This window comes from Anolis carolinensis, chromosome 1 (genome assembly GCF_035594765.1).
Source record: "Anolis carolinensis isolate JA03-04 chromosome 1, rAnoCar3.1.pri, whole genome shotgun sequence".
NCBI classification, from domain to species: domain Eukaryota; kingdom Metazoa; phylum Chordata; class Lepidosauria; order Squamata; family Dactyloidae; genus Anolis; species Anolis carolinensis.
Window position 1 is genome coordinate 279,545,987 of NC_085841.1, and position 18,552 is coordinate 279,564,538.

Genomic DNA, 18,552 nt, shown 5'->3' on the forward strand with positions numbered 1-18,552 from the left:
GTGCATGTATCATTTACTTTTTTCTTAGTGAGAGGTTGGATGCTTTAATATGCCCAACATAGGCATCAAGCATTGAGCAAAAATGCATTAAAATGTCTCATTTTTAGTATTTTTCTAAGAGTAAAGGAAACCCTGCATTATTTCTATATGATTCACAATTTTCCGCAAATAGCAGAGCTTGTTCCCAACCACTCCCACCTGTTGCTCAAAACTAGTCTATTCATGTTGCAGAACTAAATGGAAAAATTCTGAGACTGTGAAAAGGTCTACACTATTTTATGCTTGAAGCAAAGGATTTCCCTTTTTTACATTGTTGCACAAATAAAAAGCTACTTGAACAATGGATAGATTTACCCAGGGCTAGCTTGCTCAATGTATGCACCCTAAATTTCCTTATCAAATAATATCCTACTGGTGCTATACAGAATGCGATGCAGAATGTTTAAGATAGCTGATAGGACATAAAACTTTTAAGTGTCTTTTAAAGTGTCTGGACTCTGGATCCCCCACTCAGTCATGGAAGCCCATTGGGTGACCTTGGGTAAGTCGCACTCTTAGTCCAGAAGAAGGCAAAGGCAAACCCCTTCTGAACAAATCTTGCCAAGAAAATCCTATGTTATAGGGTCATCATAAGTCAGAAATGACTTGAAGCCATACAACTATATAATCTATTATTTGTTGTTTTATAGAAAAGTTTTCATGTCACAATTATTAAGTTAAAACAAACATATGTAGAATATGTAATATTTAAATATTAAGTACTAAATTTTAATATGAATTTAGCATTGTATCAAATATCTAAATTATCTGCTTTTAGTCTCATAATCTTCTAATATGTGCATGAGCAATTAATTTGTGTACAGTGAGACATAGGGATATATGTAGAAATATTAGCACAATCATTAGGAATTTCTACATTCAAAATTTGTCATAGAGGTCTTTTATTCTGTTTTTGCTTCAATATCGGCAATGGTTCTGCTGCATATTTTTAATTCCTCGTAAATTGCTTTTACTGATAATATGGGTTACCACATTATAAAGTTATAGCCTGAAAGTTTTAATTCTATCTTCTACATCAGGATCCTTTACCATAATTTTAAAAAGATTTAACAGGAAAGGAGTAATAGGAAATATATTGAAGAAATTAAGAAATACAGCGAGAGAAATGTAGATATTCAATACTTTAATATTAATACATGTGATTATGAAAGTTCTCAACCCTTCAGCAAAATGCATCCTGCCCCAGATTTTCTTCTTCACCGCACCCCACTGAGAACACAGCAATTACTGGATAGTTCCAGCTTTTTGTGAATTTTAGACAAAAGACCAGTTCAAATGTTACTGGTCTCCTTTCTTAAACCCACTAAACTTGTGCACTGGATTACAATTCCAATAATCCCTAGTCAATGCACGCAGTCTTCTGGAATGATAGGTGCACATCTAAGGCACAGCTTGCCAAACTGTGTGTCATGACACATTCGTGTGTTGGCTGCAGTGTGCAGGTGTGTTGCACAAATATTATGCATCTATGTGAAATAAGCAATAAATATTTTTTAAATATAAATGAACAATTTCCATGAAATATGTTTTTATTACAATTATTACAATTTATATATGTGTCTGTATGTCTTACAAGGGATTGGTTTAACCTCTGGTTTGCTAGCAAAACTGAATGGCTGTGTCACAAAATAATCCATGTCTCAAAAGTATGTTACCAACATGAAATGTTTGGAAAGCTCTGATCTAGAGATTTAAGATGCGAACCATTGATCTATTAAATACCCCATAACTGAATTTTAAGACAGTTTTTTACATAATCTTGAAAAATGGTCTGAAAAATTGACTGACAAGACTATAGCAAATGTGAGATATAGACTCTTTAAAAATCAAAATACTTCTTTCTCCCATTTCAGTACAGATTCCCAAAGCTGTCTTAAAATGCATGTTAAAAGCAATACATCATGGGAACAAAATACTAACTGTACAATTGTTACTCAAATCAAATGAATTATCTGTTAATATCAAAAATAATATATGAAAATTTACAATTACATTTCTCACTCTGAATAGAACATGCTGTTTCAGTAAATGGCACTTAAATCAGTGGTGTTCTGTGGAGCAGTGCCAGTCCCTGAACCATCTAAACCATCTGTTGCCATTCCCTCAAAGTGCTTCCATGAAAGAAACAATACAAGCCAATGGCAACAAAGATAACAACAACAACAACAACAACAACAACAAATTTATTTCTGGGCCGTCCTCTCTCCCCAGAGGGACTCAAGGTGGTTAACATACATATAAATGGCAAACATTCAATGCCACAACTACAGATGGAATTGTCTCTGGCACACTGTGGGAAATAGGGGACAAGACTGCTGATTTCCCCTGTCAGCCTGAAAACCACTGGCTTTCAGATAACAAATCTGAATTTTATTTTTGTGTTTCATTTCACTGACACATGCATGATAAAATCAAGATTTGGTTCACAAATGCTGGCAAACTTAAGCTGTCACTTACCTGAGCAATGAAGTGTATGTAAACACGGTGGGGGAAGTTCATGTTTGCTCTTGTCTCTCTCTTACACTGTGGTTTCACACAAAGAATGCTCAGAAGAATCTGATTACTGTCTACCAGCATCATCATCAAAATCATAAATAAGCTGAAAAGCTCTCCAATAAAAAACAAAAAAGAGACTTTTACACTGCTTCTTGGGTTCAGCCAAGGGTACAAACCCTTGCCAACCTTTGATTTCTAACAAGGCATATATAATAGGCAAGTGATGGACTATTTAGATTTTGCTATTATTTTACTAACTATAGTAGTAACAAGCAAAGCTGCCAATGTTTGTACAGCACTACTTAATTAGTAAAGTTCCAATTTGAACTTATCAAGAACTTACACATCTGGGACAAATGGCCTTCAACTTAACAATAGTCTGTGTGGAGGGAAAGAGCTCTTTTGAATCATTTGCAATGTTAAGTAGTTTGCTTATTCTAATTCTATTGAAGGGGGGGGCAAGGAGGAACAGCTTCCATCTGAAGTGATTATTTTACCTCTTAGCTTGTACATAGCTCAACAGCATGCTTTTACATTCATTATATCCAATCATTCCTCCTAAAGCTCAGGCACAATAAGCATCTACTAGACTTTTTTTGGAAAGAAAAAAAATAAGATAGTTACTATAGAAACTACAGTGTACTGAAATGTTCTACATATTTGCACTGACACTTGAGCTACTGAGATTAACGATCTTTCTAAAGAAGCCCAACCTCCTGGGATTGCAGAAAACCTCATACATCCCACACTATTTCTCCTCCAACTTAAAGAACAAACATTTTGAGGCCAAGGTTATAAATGCTTCTTGGCTGAAAAGACAGCTTCGCTGGAAAAGACAACAGAACAACTGGGAGAATTTGCAGATCTCTCAACCGAAGGGTTAGGATTAGGATCATATTTATCTAATAAATGCTAGTCCTGGAGACCAAAGCAAGCTCTTCAACAAGATGTCCTCTGTTCTAATTATTGGGCTCGGGCTGTGGCGCAGGCTGGAGAGCAGCTGCAATCAATCACTGCAATGAATCACTCTGACCAGGAGGTCATGAGTTCGAGGCCCGCTCGAAGACTATGTTTGTTTGTCTTTGTTCTATGTTAAAAGGCATTGAATGTTTGCCTATATGTGTAATGTGATCCGCCCCGAGTCCCCTTCGGGGTGAGAAGGGCAGAATATAAATGCTGTAAATAATTAAATAAATAAATAAGTCTAAAAGTCTAAACGTAGAAAGTGATAAAGACTGCACTGGAAAATTAACTAAAAGCATATGGAACAGCTTGGAACTTACTTGTTACATATCATCAGGTTACATGTAAATATATATTTTCCAATAAAAAAAATGCTATGTTATGTGATGAAAAACTGCTAGTATGGTATAACTGAATTTCAGTGGGATTTATTCCCAGTGAAACAGATATAGTTTCTCCCTTTCTCTCTAATAGGCTAGATCTACACTGCCCTATACGGTTTTGGTCCAGCCTACCTGGAGCACCGTGTCTCCCGATATACCCCAGATCTATATAGATCTAGCAGGGAAATACAAATTACCACGTGAGCCCCCACCAGTATGCATAATGGTGGCTGTGTTAACCAGCATCCCACTTAAGCAGCCTTAAGTATTGAAATCTCAAGATATTTAAAAGGGAAATGCGTGGTCTCTATATGTTCTATGTAGGCTACTTATTACTGATATTATAGATATTAAAACTTACAAATTTACCTAAAGGAACAACAGGTATATCAATATCTGGTGTTTAAGTTTCATTACATTTCAGTCCATTGCATGGAAAGCATTATACAGGCAGTGGCTGAGTTACAAATTTACATACGACTGTTACAAACAGGGAGTGAGATGACAGAAGGTGAGAGGAGATCTATTCCTAGAAAGAGAAATTCACTCCTGTAAGAGTTATCATGGGGAAAAAGGTGTTTCCATTGAAGCTTTATTAGTAATCCTTGTTTCCATGACAACCCCAAATTTCCAAAATCCAATTGTCACAGGAACAGAAAGTGAGGAGAAATCTGCACAGGAGCACAGGCCGCAAAACAAACATTTCAGGGGTGTTAACCTTTCCCTGTGCTATCCAAACTAAACAAAGTATTTTTGACTGGAGTGACATTTTTAAAAATGTACCTATTACACACACATTCACCTAAAAAATAAAACTTCAGGACCGATACTGTTCGATTACAGTATATAACATTGCCTCAGAAGATTCAAAAGGACTCTCATGGGGACTGAACCCTATTTCTTTATTAGGCTGTTTAACAGGGTTGATAATGATTAGTATAGGTAGTCCGCAAGTTACAAACATCCGACTTACAAACGACAGAGGTGACACAACAGAAATTGAGATAAATCTACCACTAGTAAGGGAAATTGACTCCTGAAAAAGTTATCATGTGAAAAGGTGTCTCAACTGAAGCTTTATCACCAAACCTTGTTTCCACAACAAGTCATTTTTTTTTCAAAATCCAATTATCACGGGAACAGAAAGTGAGGTGAAATCTTCTGAACAGGGACACAGACAGCCAAATAAACACCACAGGGATGTTAACACTTCCCTATGCTATACAAAGCATATACAATAGAGTCTCACTTATCCAACATTCTGGATTATCCAACGCATTTTTGTAGTCAATGTTTTCAATATATCATGATATTTTGGTGCTAAATTCGTAAATACAGTAATTACTACATAGCATTAATGTGTAATGAACTACTTTTTCTGTCAAATTTGTTGTATAACATGATGTTTTGGTGCTTAATTTGTAAAATCATAACCTATTTTGATGTTTAATAGGCTTTTTTTAATCTCTCCTTATTATCCAACATATTCACTTATCCAACATTCTGCTGGCCCATTTATGTTGGATAAGTGAGACTCTACTCAGAGGCGGTCCAACCATAAGGTGAACTAGGCACTTGCCTGTGGCGCCATCATCCCGGGGGCGCCATCGTCCTGGGAGGAGGGGCACCATTCTCCACCTCCTTCTCTTTCGGGCCTTCCGTGCTGGGCCTCCCGGTGCCCGCAATGGGCCTTCCGGCCAGCATGGACCCACCTTCGCACCACGTGAGCCCACCTTTGGGGCCTTCAGAGATTGTGAGGTCTGTGGGAAGTTGAAAGCTAGGTATGTGGGGTTTATATATCTGTAAAAGATCCAGGGTGGGAGAAAGAACTTTTCTTTGAAGCAGGTGTGAATGTTGTAATTAATCACCTTGATTAGCATTTAATGGCCCTGTGGCTTCAAGGCCTGGCTTCTTCTTGCCTGGGAGAATCTTTTTTTGGGAGGAGTTAGCTGTCCCTGATTGTTTACTGTCTGGATTTCTTCTGCTTTCAGAGTGTTGTTCTTTATTTATTGTCCTGATTTTAGAGTTTTTTTTAATACTGAGGGCTATCTGGGTTATCTAAGTCCACACTGCCCTATATCCTTGTTCAATGTTTAGTGCTAAATTCGCAAATATAGTAATTCCTACATAACATTACCATGTATTGAACTGCTTTTTCTATTGATTTGTTGTAAAACATGATGTTTTGGTGCTTAATTTGTAAAATCATAATGTAATTTGATGTTTAATAGGCTTTTCCTTTATCCTTCCTTATTATCCAACATTTTTGCTTATCCAATGCTTTTATTTTTCAGTGATTGGTTTGGGGGGGGGGGCGCCAAAATTCTGTTTGAAAAATACCTAGGGCCGGCTCTGACTCTACTGTATGTGTGTGTGTGTGTATATATATATATATGGCTGGAGTTACACTTAACAATGTACCTGTTCCATCTTACAAATTCATCTTAAGAAGAAACCTACAGAACCTGTCTTGTTCGTCACTTGGGGACTGTCTGTACATGTATTAATAAGACACAGTCTTTTTCCCATCATAATCATCAGGCTCTCAACACTTTTCTTAATTCCCTATGGTGCCTGCTATTTCCCCAAAAAAATTACAAATCCAGGGTCTGTCCCTTGCATCTTATCAATAACCATCTTAATAACATCTATTTAGATATTCATTCTTATCTATTGAGTAATTGCATATCTCGACAGCTGCTATGACTACACAGTCATTCAAATACTACAAGGAAAAGCTTGGGGAGCTGGGTTTGTTTAACTCAGAGTGAGGTGACATGATAGTCATCTTGTCATCATGGGTCATCATGTAAGGAGATGGAGCAAGCCTGCTTTCAACTGCCTCAGAAACTAGAATGCAAACCAATGGGTTCAAATTACAGTAAGAGAGATTTCATCTAGGCCAGTGGTTCTCAACCTGTGGGTCCCCAGATGTTTTGGCCCTCAACTCCCAGAAATCCTAACAGCTGGTAAATTGGCTGGGATTTCTGGGAGTTGCAGGCCAAAACACCTGGGGACCCACAGGTTGAGAACCACTGATCTCGACATTAGGAAGAATGTACTGACGGTAAAATCAGTACAATGGACTGCCTTCAAAGTGATGGACTCTTTCATTTGAGGTCTTTAAACAGAAATTGAATGGTCATATGTCAGAAGTGTGTTAGTTGTGTATTCCTATATGGCAAAACAATAGATTAAACAGCCCTTCCAGTCCTTTTCAGTTTTATGATTCTAACCATATTCCAGTCCCTTACTGTTGTGACTCAGCAACAACCTCAGAGCGAAGGGGACGACGATGATGAGGATTTTGGGATTCAAGATGGGTTTCAGGATGATTCTGATTATGTGGGGAATTATGGGATTCAGACAGAGTCTGGTTCAGAGATGCAGCTTGTTGTTGAAGAGAACCAGAAGCAGCCTGTCACTGATGAAAACCAGAGAAGCGTTCCCATGGGAAATAATGAGGATGATGTGTCTCAGGTTCAGGTGCAAGATAACGTTAACGAAGGCACCGACCTTGAATGCCAGGCTGAGGCCGAGTGTGAGGCCCCATTGCTTTCTTGATTCTCGTTTACAGTTTAAAGGAATGCCGAAGCCTTGGATTAGCTAATAAGAAGGCTAGTGAAGGGAAAAGGAATGCTTTCATGATTTGCTTTTAAAAACAGTTTGCTGAGAGGCAGCTCTTTGTCAAAGCAAATCATCACTTCAACAGAGAACTTAGTCTGTGTTTCGGTGCGGTCTTTGCCCTGGATATATTCCTGTTCCTGGATCTTTGTAACTCATTGAATGGACTACTGTTTTTGTCTATGGGGTTTTGGATTTGGATTTCTGGACTCTATTTTGCAACTATTATTGAAACTGTATTTCTGCCTGCTTTGCTACAATATATATATACTGCTTTTGCTTAATAAACTACAAAAGACTTTCATCTGTGTGCTGCTTGGTGTCTACAGCAAGGTGAAGCTATTCTAAGGTGCGCACTTACAGTGTCTTCTTGTTATACTCCACTGAAACATTATTTTCTTTACCAAATAGAGCAGAGATTACAAGCTTCTTAGTTTATTAGGAAAGCTTCTCCATTTACATGTTATAACATTCTAAGAAAGTGCCACTCAAATTGAACTGTCAAACGTTTGTTTGAGTAGCTCTCTCTTTCCTCCAATTTCAATTAGTTTTCTTATTTCAAAGTCTCATTTCATTCAGATTCGCCCTATATGCAACCAAGGCTTACTGTTTTTTGAGGGAAGGCAGGCATGAGTACTGTCTCCATCTGGAGTTAGGATGGACTGTCCAGATCATGAATGACATCTCCTGGCAAAAGAGAGAGGGATATCCTAGAGCTACAAAGTTGGTCAGGTTCCAGAAATGATAGAAAACCAAAAGTATCTCCGGGAGGGTGTGTAAATGTTTAAAATAGCAAATCAGGCAGGAACATTTTAAATATGCCAATAGCATATATTATATTATATTATTTATTTATTTCTATCCCTCTTTTGTCCCAGAGAAGAACTCAAAGCAGCGTACAACATAACAAAGACAGATTACATAATGATTACATTAGAGGAAAGATGGACTTCAATGCTTACTCCTAGAGCCAACGGCCAATATAATGGAAAACTCTCCTACTCACCCAGCCCAACACCTTCTGTAGTGCCTTCACATTGGCTCCAGACCTTATGGGCCAATGCTGGGGACTCAAAGATGAGGCTACAACTGAGTGTAAAAGTAGCCCCCCTACAGTTCCACTGATGGAAAGACTTCAATTACTGGAACTATCCCTTTGGTTTTTAGTCTCAGTGGCCTGTGAAGCTGTTTACATGACTAATATAGAAAAGAATTGGATTTACATTTTTATTTCTATTTCAAATCTAAACACTCTAACTATGAATGGCAGGTGAATTTTTCAACAGAAAAGACTGACTGACTGATCCTTCATTAAACCTTTTCTTTTTATACTAAATCATTTATTTCCTTTTACTCGCTCACCTGCACCAATGTATCTTTTATACCCAAATTAAGGAAGGTTTTAAGGAGAATTATATTATGGTTTATCTTTTAGAAGTAACCACAAAATGTTTCACTTTCCTTTCTAACTAAATGTCACAAGACTGGCATCTAAAATTGGCCTGTTACCATGACAACTAATAAACCATCCTTATCTTTGAACCCCTAAAATCAACTAATGTGAACAGTGAGGAAAATGTATTTCAGTGTTTGGATTCTGATTAGATTTTTTTTTCCTGAAGAGAAAATAGCTGACTTTGAAGATGTAAATTATCAAAGTGTCCCAAATTAAAGTTTTTGCTTCTCCTGCTACAGCTACAGTCTATTACTTCTATTTACCAAGGTCAGGGAAAACACTGGATAAACCACCAGATTTTTAATGTCTCTTTTCTTGAGAACAGAAAAGGTAATGGGGGAGGGGGGAGGCAGAGAAAGATTTGTTCATTATCTTAACCTTAACAAGTAGCACAGTTAATAGCTGGCATTGAAAAGACTGTAGTGTCCCTTTATTGATAAAAGGCTTGTGACAACAGAGAGGAAGGGCTCCTTTTGATATTTCTCCTCCTCCTTCAGTCATTAGGGGATAGCGCTAGATAAAAGAGAAATGTGGGGAACATAGATAAAATCACACACTGGTGAAAACCTTTTGTCTGCAGAGGGATTACATGGTAAGATTATGTAATAAAATGTTGATAGTCACTGTGATGGATCCTGCCTTAAACAGATTCACTTAAATCAATGGAATTAAATTTAGTCACAAGTAATTTGTCCCACAGATTTAAGTGGACAATGACTATGTCTAGGTTCAACACACAGATAAAATGATGAAAAGTTCAGAGAATTCATAGTTCAATAGCCATTATGTTTATCCAAAAGATACAATTCCATTGTGGCCATTATTGCTTAAATGAATTATTAATTCAGTTTTAATTAAGAAACTAAAATCCTTTACCAATTTTCTTTGGAAATGATCTGAAACCTAAATATCAAAGAAGAAACACAGAAAATAACATATCCTCACACATATAAGCAAATTGAAAATAAATATTGTTTGCAAGATTTTTTTAAAGAATGTGGAGTGAATTTTAAACATAAAAAACATAATCTGTGGAAAGCTGCATGGAGTTTCATTTTCAGAAAATCAGCAATGATTGGAACTTTATGAAAATTGCTATAATTGGTGAGTTACTAACTACAGTTAACTTGTTCTGAAATATATGAATGTCAACGTCATGCCTGCAAGTGGAAGATTTCAATGTGAAAATGAAATCAACTATGCTCAATGCCACTCTCATAGTCACCTGTTTACACGTAAGACTATTTCATAGTTGATATTTTTCATATCAAGTGTTTTGAGAAGTCAAATAGCCTGTTCCTAAACACTTGCCAACAATTATGTACCTTTTACAATGTATCTAAGCTGCTTATAATGTAAGAACGCTACATTATGTGCATAATGTACGTGACGCTACATTACCGCAAATGTTGGCTCTAACACATGCTACACATTATTAAAGGGGGGGGCTTCAAATTTTAAAATTGAGTGATTCACTAGTAACCATTGCCAAACAGCAGAAGAAATGCAACACTCACTTCATGCAATTGTTGATAATATACAACATTTACAATTCAGGAAGAATAAGCAAGCACACAAAAAAAAGAAAAATGGAAATGGATATCAGTTCTAATTAAACATAGGTGCTGCTCTATTAATCAAAAGCCTGAAGCATCAGCTTGAAAAAATGAGATTCTAAACATCAGGCTCTGCTTTGGGTGACAACATCCACAGAGCAAAGACAAGCGCAAAATAGGAGGTGTTTAACGAACAAAGAGCAAATTGTCGCTTGAAGGGAAATCATGCCTCTTCACACCCAATTTTGCCCAATTAAGCCACACTATTGGATCCTGGTCAACTGAGAGCCAGAAGGAGGTAGGCATAAAAGTCCATGTGTTGCAGACACAAACCATGTACATAGACCACTCCGCCTGATTTTTAATGCACCATGAAAACAAACCTGTAATGGCAAAACCTCCAGTCTCCATAAATATTGAGATAGGCGATAAAGGGGCTGCTGCACAGAGCATAAAATGTGTGCAAAGGAAACAAACACAAACAAAGGGACATCCAAGTATAGTGAAAAGCAGACCACAAAGGGATTACTAGACTAGGGGGCATTTCTCTTAAATAGTGGCTTGCAAGACTGGGCTTTCTGCAGCAGCCCATCTCCATGGGAGAAATAGCAGGCGCAAAGTAGATCTTTCATCAGGAAACATTTCTCACCATTCCTCTTTCTTCCCTCCTCTTTTGTCACTTTCTGCTGTGCCATTACTTTCTGTGGAGAGCCTCTGCCCGAGTTGGGCTTCCCTGATTCGTTGCTGATGACAGAACCGTTCTCACTCGGCGACCTGCTGCAAGTAACCATAGCAACAAGGAAGAAGACTAAGTTTCTCCTGCATATTCCTCATTTCAAGGTTATTGCATTTGCTCGCTTTGCATCACTGGCTTTTCAGGTCTGGCTTTCATACAAGGAAGAACGAATAAAAATGATGCTGCAGCAAAGAAACACAATGGAAGCAGGGAGAGATCCATACCATATATCTTTTTTATACAAACTCAAAACTGAGAAAGGTCTTTGTGCATTCACAACTGAATGAATGCCCTGTTTCTGCAAACTCACCGTGATAAAGGGAAATTTTGAGAGGATAAAAAAGATAATTTCCCCCACAGAACAAACACTAAATAATTGTGATAGTCCAAACCCTCTTTCAGAAAAAGCCAAGCATGGTCATTCCACATATTTTCATACTTGAAGTATGTCTACAGTCATAGTCAATGTATTTCATACATGAAGTTTGCCTACAGGTATACTTTCAAAGGAAATATAACTGTTTGATGAATTTTATAAAGTGGACAGCCCTTGTCTTTCTTATCATTTGTAAGGTTTTCCTTTATCAATGTGTGCTTATAAAGAAAGGACACTCAGCTGTAAATGTATGTTTAACACACCATATGTATACATTTTGAAGACATATGTTCTCAAACAATAAGGTACACAGTAGGTTCATGATCAAAACAAACATGGGAACTGCAAGCATCTAGGACAGTGGTTCTCAACCTGCGGGACCCAGGTGTTTTGGCCTACAAATCCCAGAAATCCCAGCCAGTTTGCCAGCTGTTGGGATTTCTGGAAGTTGAAAGCCAAAACATCTGGGGACCCAAAGGTTGAGAACCACTGACCTATGATTTATTTTGTTATTTTTATCTAACCCAAAAATATTATAATGTGTAGCCAGGATTATTAATCATAGCATAGTTAACAGTAATCACAGTTTGTCTATGTTCAGACAAAACAACACACAACAGTTCAGGAGAGGAGCCAATGTTTCCAGTCGCTTCCTTACCATTGTGCCAGAAGTCAGTCAAGCGGTAGTACATGAGCTCAAGGTGTTCACAAACCATTTTCGTGTTGTGTATGAGCACAGCCTTTTAGGAAAATGCCTACTTCTGATGATTAGGTATTACCAAAAAAACCACCAAGCCATAGTCATCTCTGTCACACATGATGGGGGCATCACACAACCATTCTCCATTTCTGTTCAAATGTTGTATCCACATCGGAAAGAAAGCAGCCTCTTGTTTGATACACTCTAGTTTCCTCATCATAGGGAATATCTTGTTTCATTTGAAAGTGAGATTTACCCTGATTCTAACAAGTATTGTTCCTGGTGTTGGTGGATGTGACAATGGAGAGGGAGGAATGTATTTGTATATAACAACAAGCCAAGATAAATAAGTACCATGCTGGGATGCTACATAGTTTTGCTACCACATTGTCACAAATGAGTAAAATTAACTCATTTTATCATGTTGCCTGAACCTGAGAGCCTGGCTTGAGCCAAAAAAACCAAACCAAAACAAAAAAAAACTTTAGGATTAACAAGCCAACAACAAAGCTTGATTTTTCCCCCCTTATATTACATTTCTCAGATTTAACATTCACACAGTCCATACATACCTGCTACTTACATAGAATATACGTATCTCTTTAGAGTAATGTGAGATGCCGGATTAGGCATTCCAGCCAAAGATTCAGCTGATAAATCATAATTATGTCATTTTAAAATTGATTTTGGCAGTAGTATTACAAATACATTTCTCAGTTCCCCTTAGCATTACTGGTATAAGTGGAAAAGCTGTGGCGCAGCCAGTTGCAATAAATCACTACTGATGGAGAGGTTATGAGTTCGAAGCCAGACCGGGTCGGATTAAGCTCCCGACCATTAATAGCCTAGCTCACTATTGACCTAAGTAGCTCGAAAGACAGTTGCATCTGTCGAGTAGAAAATTTAGGTACCGCTTTATGCGGGAAGGCTAATTTAACTAATTTACGACAGCATAAAAACTTCCAGCAGTGTGAAGAAAGGAATAAGTACTCCATCAAGGACTCCGTAGACAATGAAGCGGCAGCTCCCCCGTGGCCAGAATCGAGCATACCCTTATGAAGCCGGAAGCTGGAAAACGTTAAATTGCCTCTGTGTCTGTCTGTCTGTCTATCTATATATCGTATGTCTAATGGCAATGAATGTTTGCCATGTATGTGCGCATTGTGATCCACCCTGAGTCCCCTTCGGGGTGAGAAAGGCGGAATATAAATACTGTAAATTAAAAATAAATAAATAAATACATTTTATTGTTTATATGTATGGGTTATCTAGTTAGGTAACAAGGAATGACAGTGAAAGCAAAGCACAAGGCCACTGTGAAATAAATATTAGACAAACAGTTTCATAACTAAAGAATGTTCTGACAGTGAATTAATAGCTCTCAAGCTGCCTCAGGTCTATGGCCAGCATTCAAGCAGCTACGGTATTACTTAGCAATTTAAAAACCTTTAGTTGCTACTCTTAAACCAACATCCTCTGAGGAGCCTTAGGTCTTAATGCAATTGTTCGTATACCCGTTTAATAAAATAGAACTTAGTAAGTCGACAGTTATGTAACTGCCATTGATTCAGTAAGTCTACTGTAATTAGCACTAAAAATTAGATATGGTTCTTTATTTCTCCACTTAAGTCTTCAGCTCTTTACTGAAATAAATCTTATGTATAAAAGCAAGAGCAAGCCAACCTGAAGGCTGAATTCATTTACAGAGAATTTCTCAAAGGACATATTCCTATACCGTAATTTATATTGAAAACCCTTCCCACCACCAGGATAATTAAAATTCTGTTAGTGGGCACGATCAACGGCAAGATGTTTGGACCAAGGATGACTATACAGACCTCAACCTATTGAGAGTTTCAAAGAAATTTCAAGGGAACTTGGAATTGTGCCTAACAATTGAGAAGGAGCCAGTGAAGTTGTACAACCACTTGGGAGCTCTATTTGCATCATTCAGTCCCACTCAGCAACTAAGCAGCTACCTTTTATTAACAGAAATTTCCAGACTTCAGAAACATGGCTCGTAGCAGTCTAATCTGGAGGCTGCCAGGGCACAGACAACAAGAGGTGCCTCTTTTTGAAGAGCTTCCATTTGGTGGAAGGTACTGTGCTTCATAGAAGCAAATTGAATCTCCATTGACAGAGCTGATCTAGGAAAAGCTCAAAAGGTGGACCAATTCCTTTAAGACACATGTGGATCAGCTCTAGCATCAGCAGCTTTTTAACACTTCCAAGCAAAACTGAAAGCAAGTGAAAGGACATTTTTAGTTTGAGGAGTGGAAGGACCCCACTTTGTTTTTGTTTTTCTGGGGATGAGAACAAAAAATAATTTGCTACAATCAGATATGGGGAGTCCACCTTGTTAATTAGAAGGTTATTGCTGCTGATGGATAGAGGAAGGGAAGGGAAAGGGAAAGGGAAAGGGAAAGGGAAAGGGAAAGGGAAAGGGAAAGGGAAAGGGAAGGAAGAAAGAAAGAGTCTTAGGGGACAATTTCATTAATCCTATCTAGTGCAGAATGAATGCTTTTCAAAGGGGCACACCCTGCAACAACATCACAATTCTTTTTGTTGAAATTTCTTCTGAGAGGTTATATATTCAATACCAAACTGCGGTGCAGCAATCCATGCAGGTGTTTTGTACTAAGCATTGAAACTAGTACTTGGTTCACAGTCGTTTTCGAAATCAGGCAGTCATTACCTTAGTCCCGCTCATGCTGTCACTGTTAATACATACCTCTTTCTTGTATCGTTGGACTTGGCAGTTTTAGCCATGCTTCCATCCTGAATAATTTCCCTCTCCTGGGATGTGGGAGCATCTCTGACAGGAACTGGAAGTACTACCGTCTCCTGGGTAACAGGCAAAACCTCATCTTCAGCTCCCTGCTGACCTAAATGTTGCTTGGCATAGTCAAAGCCCTGGACAGGCTAGAAAGGCAAAACAAAACAAGTCTGTATATATTTTGTTTCTTTACAACTGAAATTAATCTTGATTTACATACTTTTTTTGAATCTGAAAGCATTACACCTCTGAGCACACACTTCGGATGCAGTTGTGGTACCCAACAGTGTTCTCTTCAGTGTCATTATACTACTTCATTTTGGCTTGTTTCTGCATCCATAGCATTGTCACATGAGTTTCCATGAACTAAACAATTGAATAGCAAAGTAGACAAACGAAATCAAGAATTCTCGAGGCAAAGGAAAAGGTAAATGGCTTCAAGAATCTGCAGCAACAGCCAGAGCAGAAAAGTGTTTCAAAACAGCAGTAAATTATATTTTGCTCTATTTTAGAGGAAACAATTGAAAGGAAACAGAAAAGGAAAGAAAATAAGAAAAGAGATGCACCAGCACCAAGATTTGTTTTTAAATTGTTTTATTTGTTAAAACAATCTTCTCAGCAGATGAAATTGTCAAGAGTCAGACGCCAGTTAACATACAAAACAGAGTTTATTCCGAAGATAAGCCAGAAAATAACATAAACACAGGAAATATCCTTGAAACACTTCACTTTTCAGTGTTTCGAGAGTAGATTGGACAATAATAACTCAAAAACGAGCCACGCTAATTTCCTATGCTGGCATTCAATAAAAAACTAAATAACGCTTCAATTCAGCTTTGGAAAACAAGTAGAGTTAATTGCTGGAAAATAAACAAACTAGAAAAGCAATAAAGCTGCTTCCACGGTGCAGATAAGCCGAAAGCCTCAAAGGGATGATGAATAGCCGTCGTCAGAAGAATCCAAGGTCAGGTCAGGAGGCAGCAGAAATTCCGAAAGACAAACCAATAGTCAGAAGCCGGGAGTAGCCGTCAGTCAGAGGGTGTAGACAGAAGCCAGGTCAAATTCAATCCAAAGTCCGAAGAGGGTGCAGTCATCCAAAACAGGTCCACGATAAGACACAGCGAGAGCCAAGCTAGGTGATATCAGCAGATTCAAATCATAGTCCAAGTCCAGTCTTCATGAAAACACAGAGATCCCAATGGCGCCTCAGCAACACCTTGCCACACGCAAAGTGCAGTGGCCAAACATTCCCATTTTATTCCCCTTCCTCTTGGGTGACCAAACACTCACACCCAAACACCAGGTGTCCCAAATCTACTCAGAGTCTGAACTCCACACAGCTAGAGCTCGTGGATCTGGAGTACCTAGCAATTCGTCGGAGTCCCAATCATCCTGCCCACACTTAGCCCCATGAACACTTAAAGAACCATCCTCCCTTCTCCAAGCATCCCAATTGGGATCAGCTCCTGCAGAAACCCCAGGTTCAGAAGTATCCATAGGCCCCAAATCCCCAGACATCTCCGGTGGCTGTGCCCATTCAGTGCCCGCTTCCCCAGCCACCACCTGTTCCTCAGCATCCATCTCCCCATCTGAATCTTCCTCAGAAGATCCCCCATATAGCTCTCTAAGTCGCTTCCTGCGCAACTCCTCCAGTGAACCCTCATCACGAGGGTTTTTTCTTCCTCTTCGAATTCCATCACCATCAACCATAATCCCCGAAGGCGCAGTCACAACAGAAATAGATGAGGTAGAAAAAAAGTGGGAGATAGTCTGGCCTTGTTGAAATAAAGTGACTTCAAAGACTTGTTATTATTGTAAAGGAGAAATGCTGCAGTTAAAGACAAACCAATAAATGGAAGAGCATTTGCTTAAAACAGAACATTGGAGTACTTTTCTCCAAGAGTTAGAAAATTAGCCATTATTCCTTAAGGCTTTTTCATATTAAGGTACATGCTGGAACAAATCCATTTTTAAACTTTACCAATGAGACAAAGTTATCTGCTATTCAAAATACCATCTGCTTTGTATTTGTTCCTCTTCAGAAACCTGTGGCCATAAATTACATTTAACAGATGCATACAATATCCTACTGGTACATCAGTCATAACATTATGCATATTCTCTATTCAAAATGCTGTTTGCATTTTGACTATAAGTAAATGGTTTTTGCTGTACCTTTGTATCAGCGCTTAATTAAGATAGAAGTGTTCTTGTTTCAAACACAATATTTTTGATATTTATTTATTTCATGTCAAAAGCATTTTATAATATTTTTGATAGAGGACATATCTACACAGGCAAGAAAACCTCTGATTTACATCTGGTTGTTCCCACAACATTCCAAAGAGTATTACAATTTTTAAAGAGTTAAACCAACTTTGCCCTGCTTTGGACAAAGCTGGGGGATACTCTAGTGTTTGCTGGTGATCTGTACACCTCCAGTGCAATTTGATGCTTAACCCTTTTTGAAACTTCTGGCAGAAGCTGAGCATAGCACTGCACTGGAAGCCAAGAAAGAACACTTCTCCAGGCATTGTCAGTCTCTCCTGTATGGTCCTATGGCATTCAAAGCTCTCCCAATAACTGAAATCACATTCAACAAGATCACGTATCAAACAGGCCTACTGTGTACAGGCACTGCAATTATTTCCTCCTCCTCTTTCTAGGACAGAAAAGAGCAGGGGTGGGAGGATGAGTAGCATGGGTCCTGCCTGAGCAAAGAAATGGCTGAATTTGCCACTCTTAGAGCCGTGCTTTCCAGTCCAATCAACTTTATCAAGACAATGTCAGTTCAGTTCTTGGCATAAAACTTATTACCATATTTTATCAAAAACCCATTAATCATAACCACAACTGTTAGTATACTAGACAGGATAAGAAATATTCCCAAATACATTTGTTTCTTCCTTATTCTCCATAGGAACAATTAGTACTTGCAGGGACAATGAGAAACAGGATGTGATGAAACCGTGATGCTTTAACTGAAACAATTGATACGTACAAAGAACTATTTTAGAGTTGAGAATCATCCTTTTATTTCATCCACAAACCTCAGCCCTCCACTGAAACTAGATAGTCTTAAAACAACACAGATTATCCACAAGGCCATGACCCCTCTGTAGCCCTCCAGACTCAACCACTATTTATTCCTGAAATTCTTGTTTAAAAGACATTGCATGAATCACCTACCACACTGCATAATTTGTTTTCTTTCTTTTTCTTTTTGACTAGAAAAAATGTAACAGATTGAAAAACAACTTCAGGGAAAGGTTTCTCACCCCTTCTCAATTTTTAATGTGCTGAACAGTTTTTCAGACAAATTAAACATATGAATTTAGCTGACATTTAACTATCAAAATGTTTCTTTCTGTGAAACAGCACCCAAAAACAAGCCACTGCACTCTCCTCCCGCTCCCTCTGCTAAAT

At 38.2% G+C, this 18,552-nt stretch overlaps 1 protein-coding gene and 1 long non-coding RNA gene across 4 annotated transcripts in view; both read right to left on the minus strand.

The window, feature by feature from the left end:
• The window catches only part of kiaa1549l (KIAA1549 like), a 234,768-nt gene that overhangs the window by 80,458 nt on the left and 135,758 nt on the right, over positions 1-18,552 (minus strand). For all 3 annotated transcript variants that reach the window (XM_008106762.3, XM_062967756.1, XM_008106755.3), the window contains exons 12-13: positions 15,082-15,272; positions 11,188-11,315 (exon numbers count right to left, since the gene is read on the minus strand). In XM_008106762.3, the coding sequence (XP_008104969.2) occupies positions 11,188-11,315; positions 15,082-15,272 (319 nt within the window). The remainder of the gene's footprint in view (positions 1-11,187; positions 11,316-15,081; positions 15,273-18,552) is intronic.
• LOC134295406 (uncharacterized) lies at positions 1,169-11,179 on the minus strand. The gene is made up of 2 exons (XR_010001964.1): positions 6,949-11,179; positions 1,169-6,819 (listed from the first exon to the last, which is right to left on the minus strand). It is a non-coding gene; the product is annotated as an uncharacterized LOC134295406 (long non-coding RNA).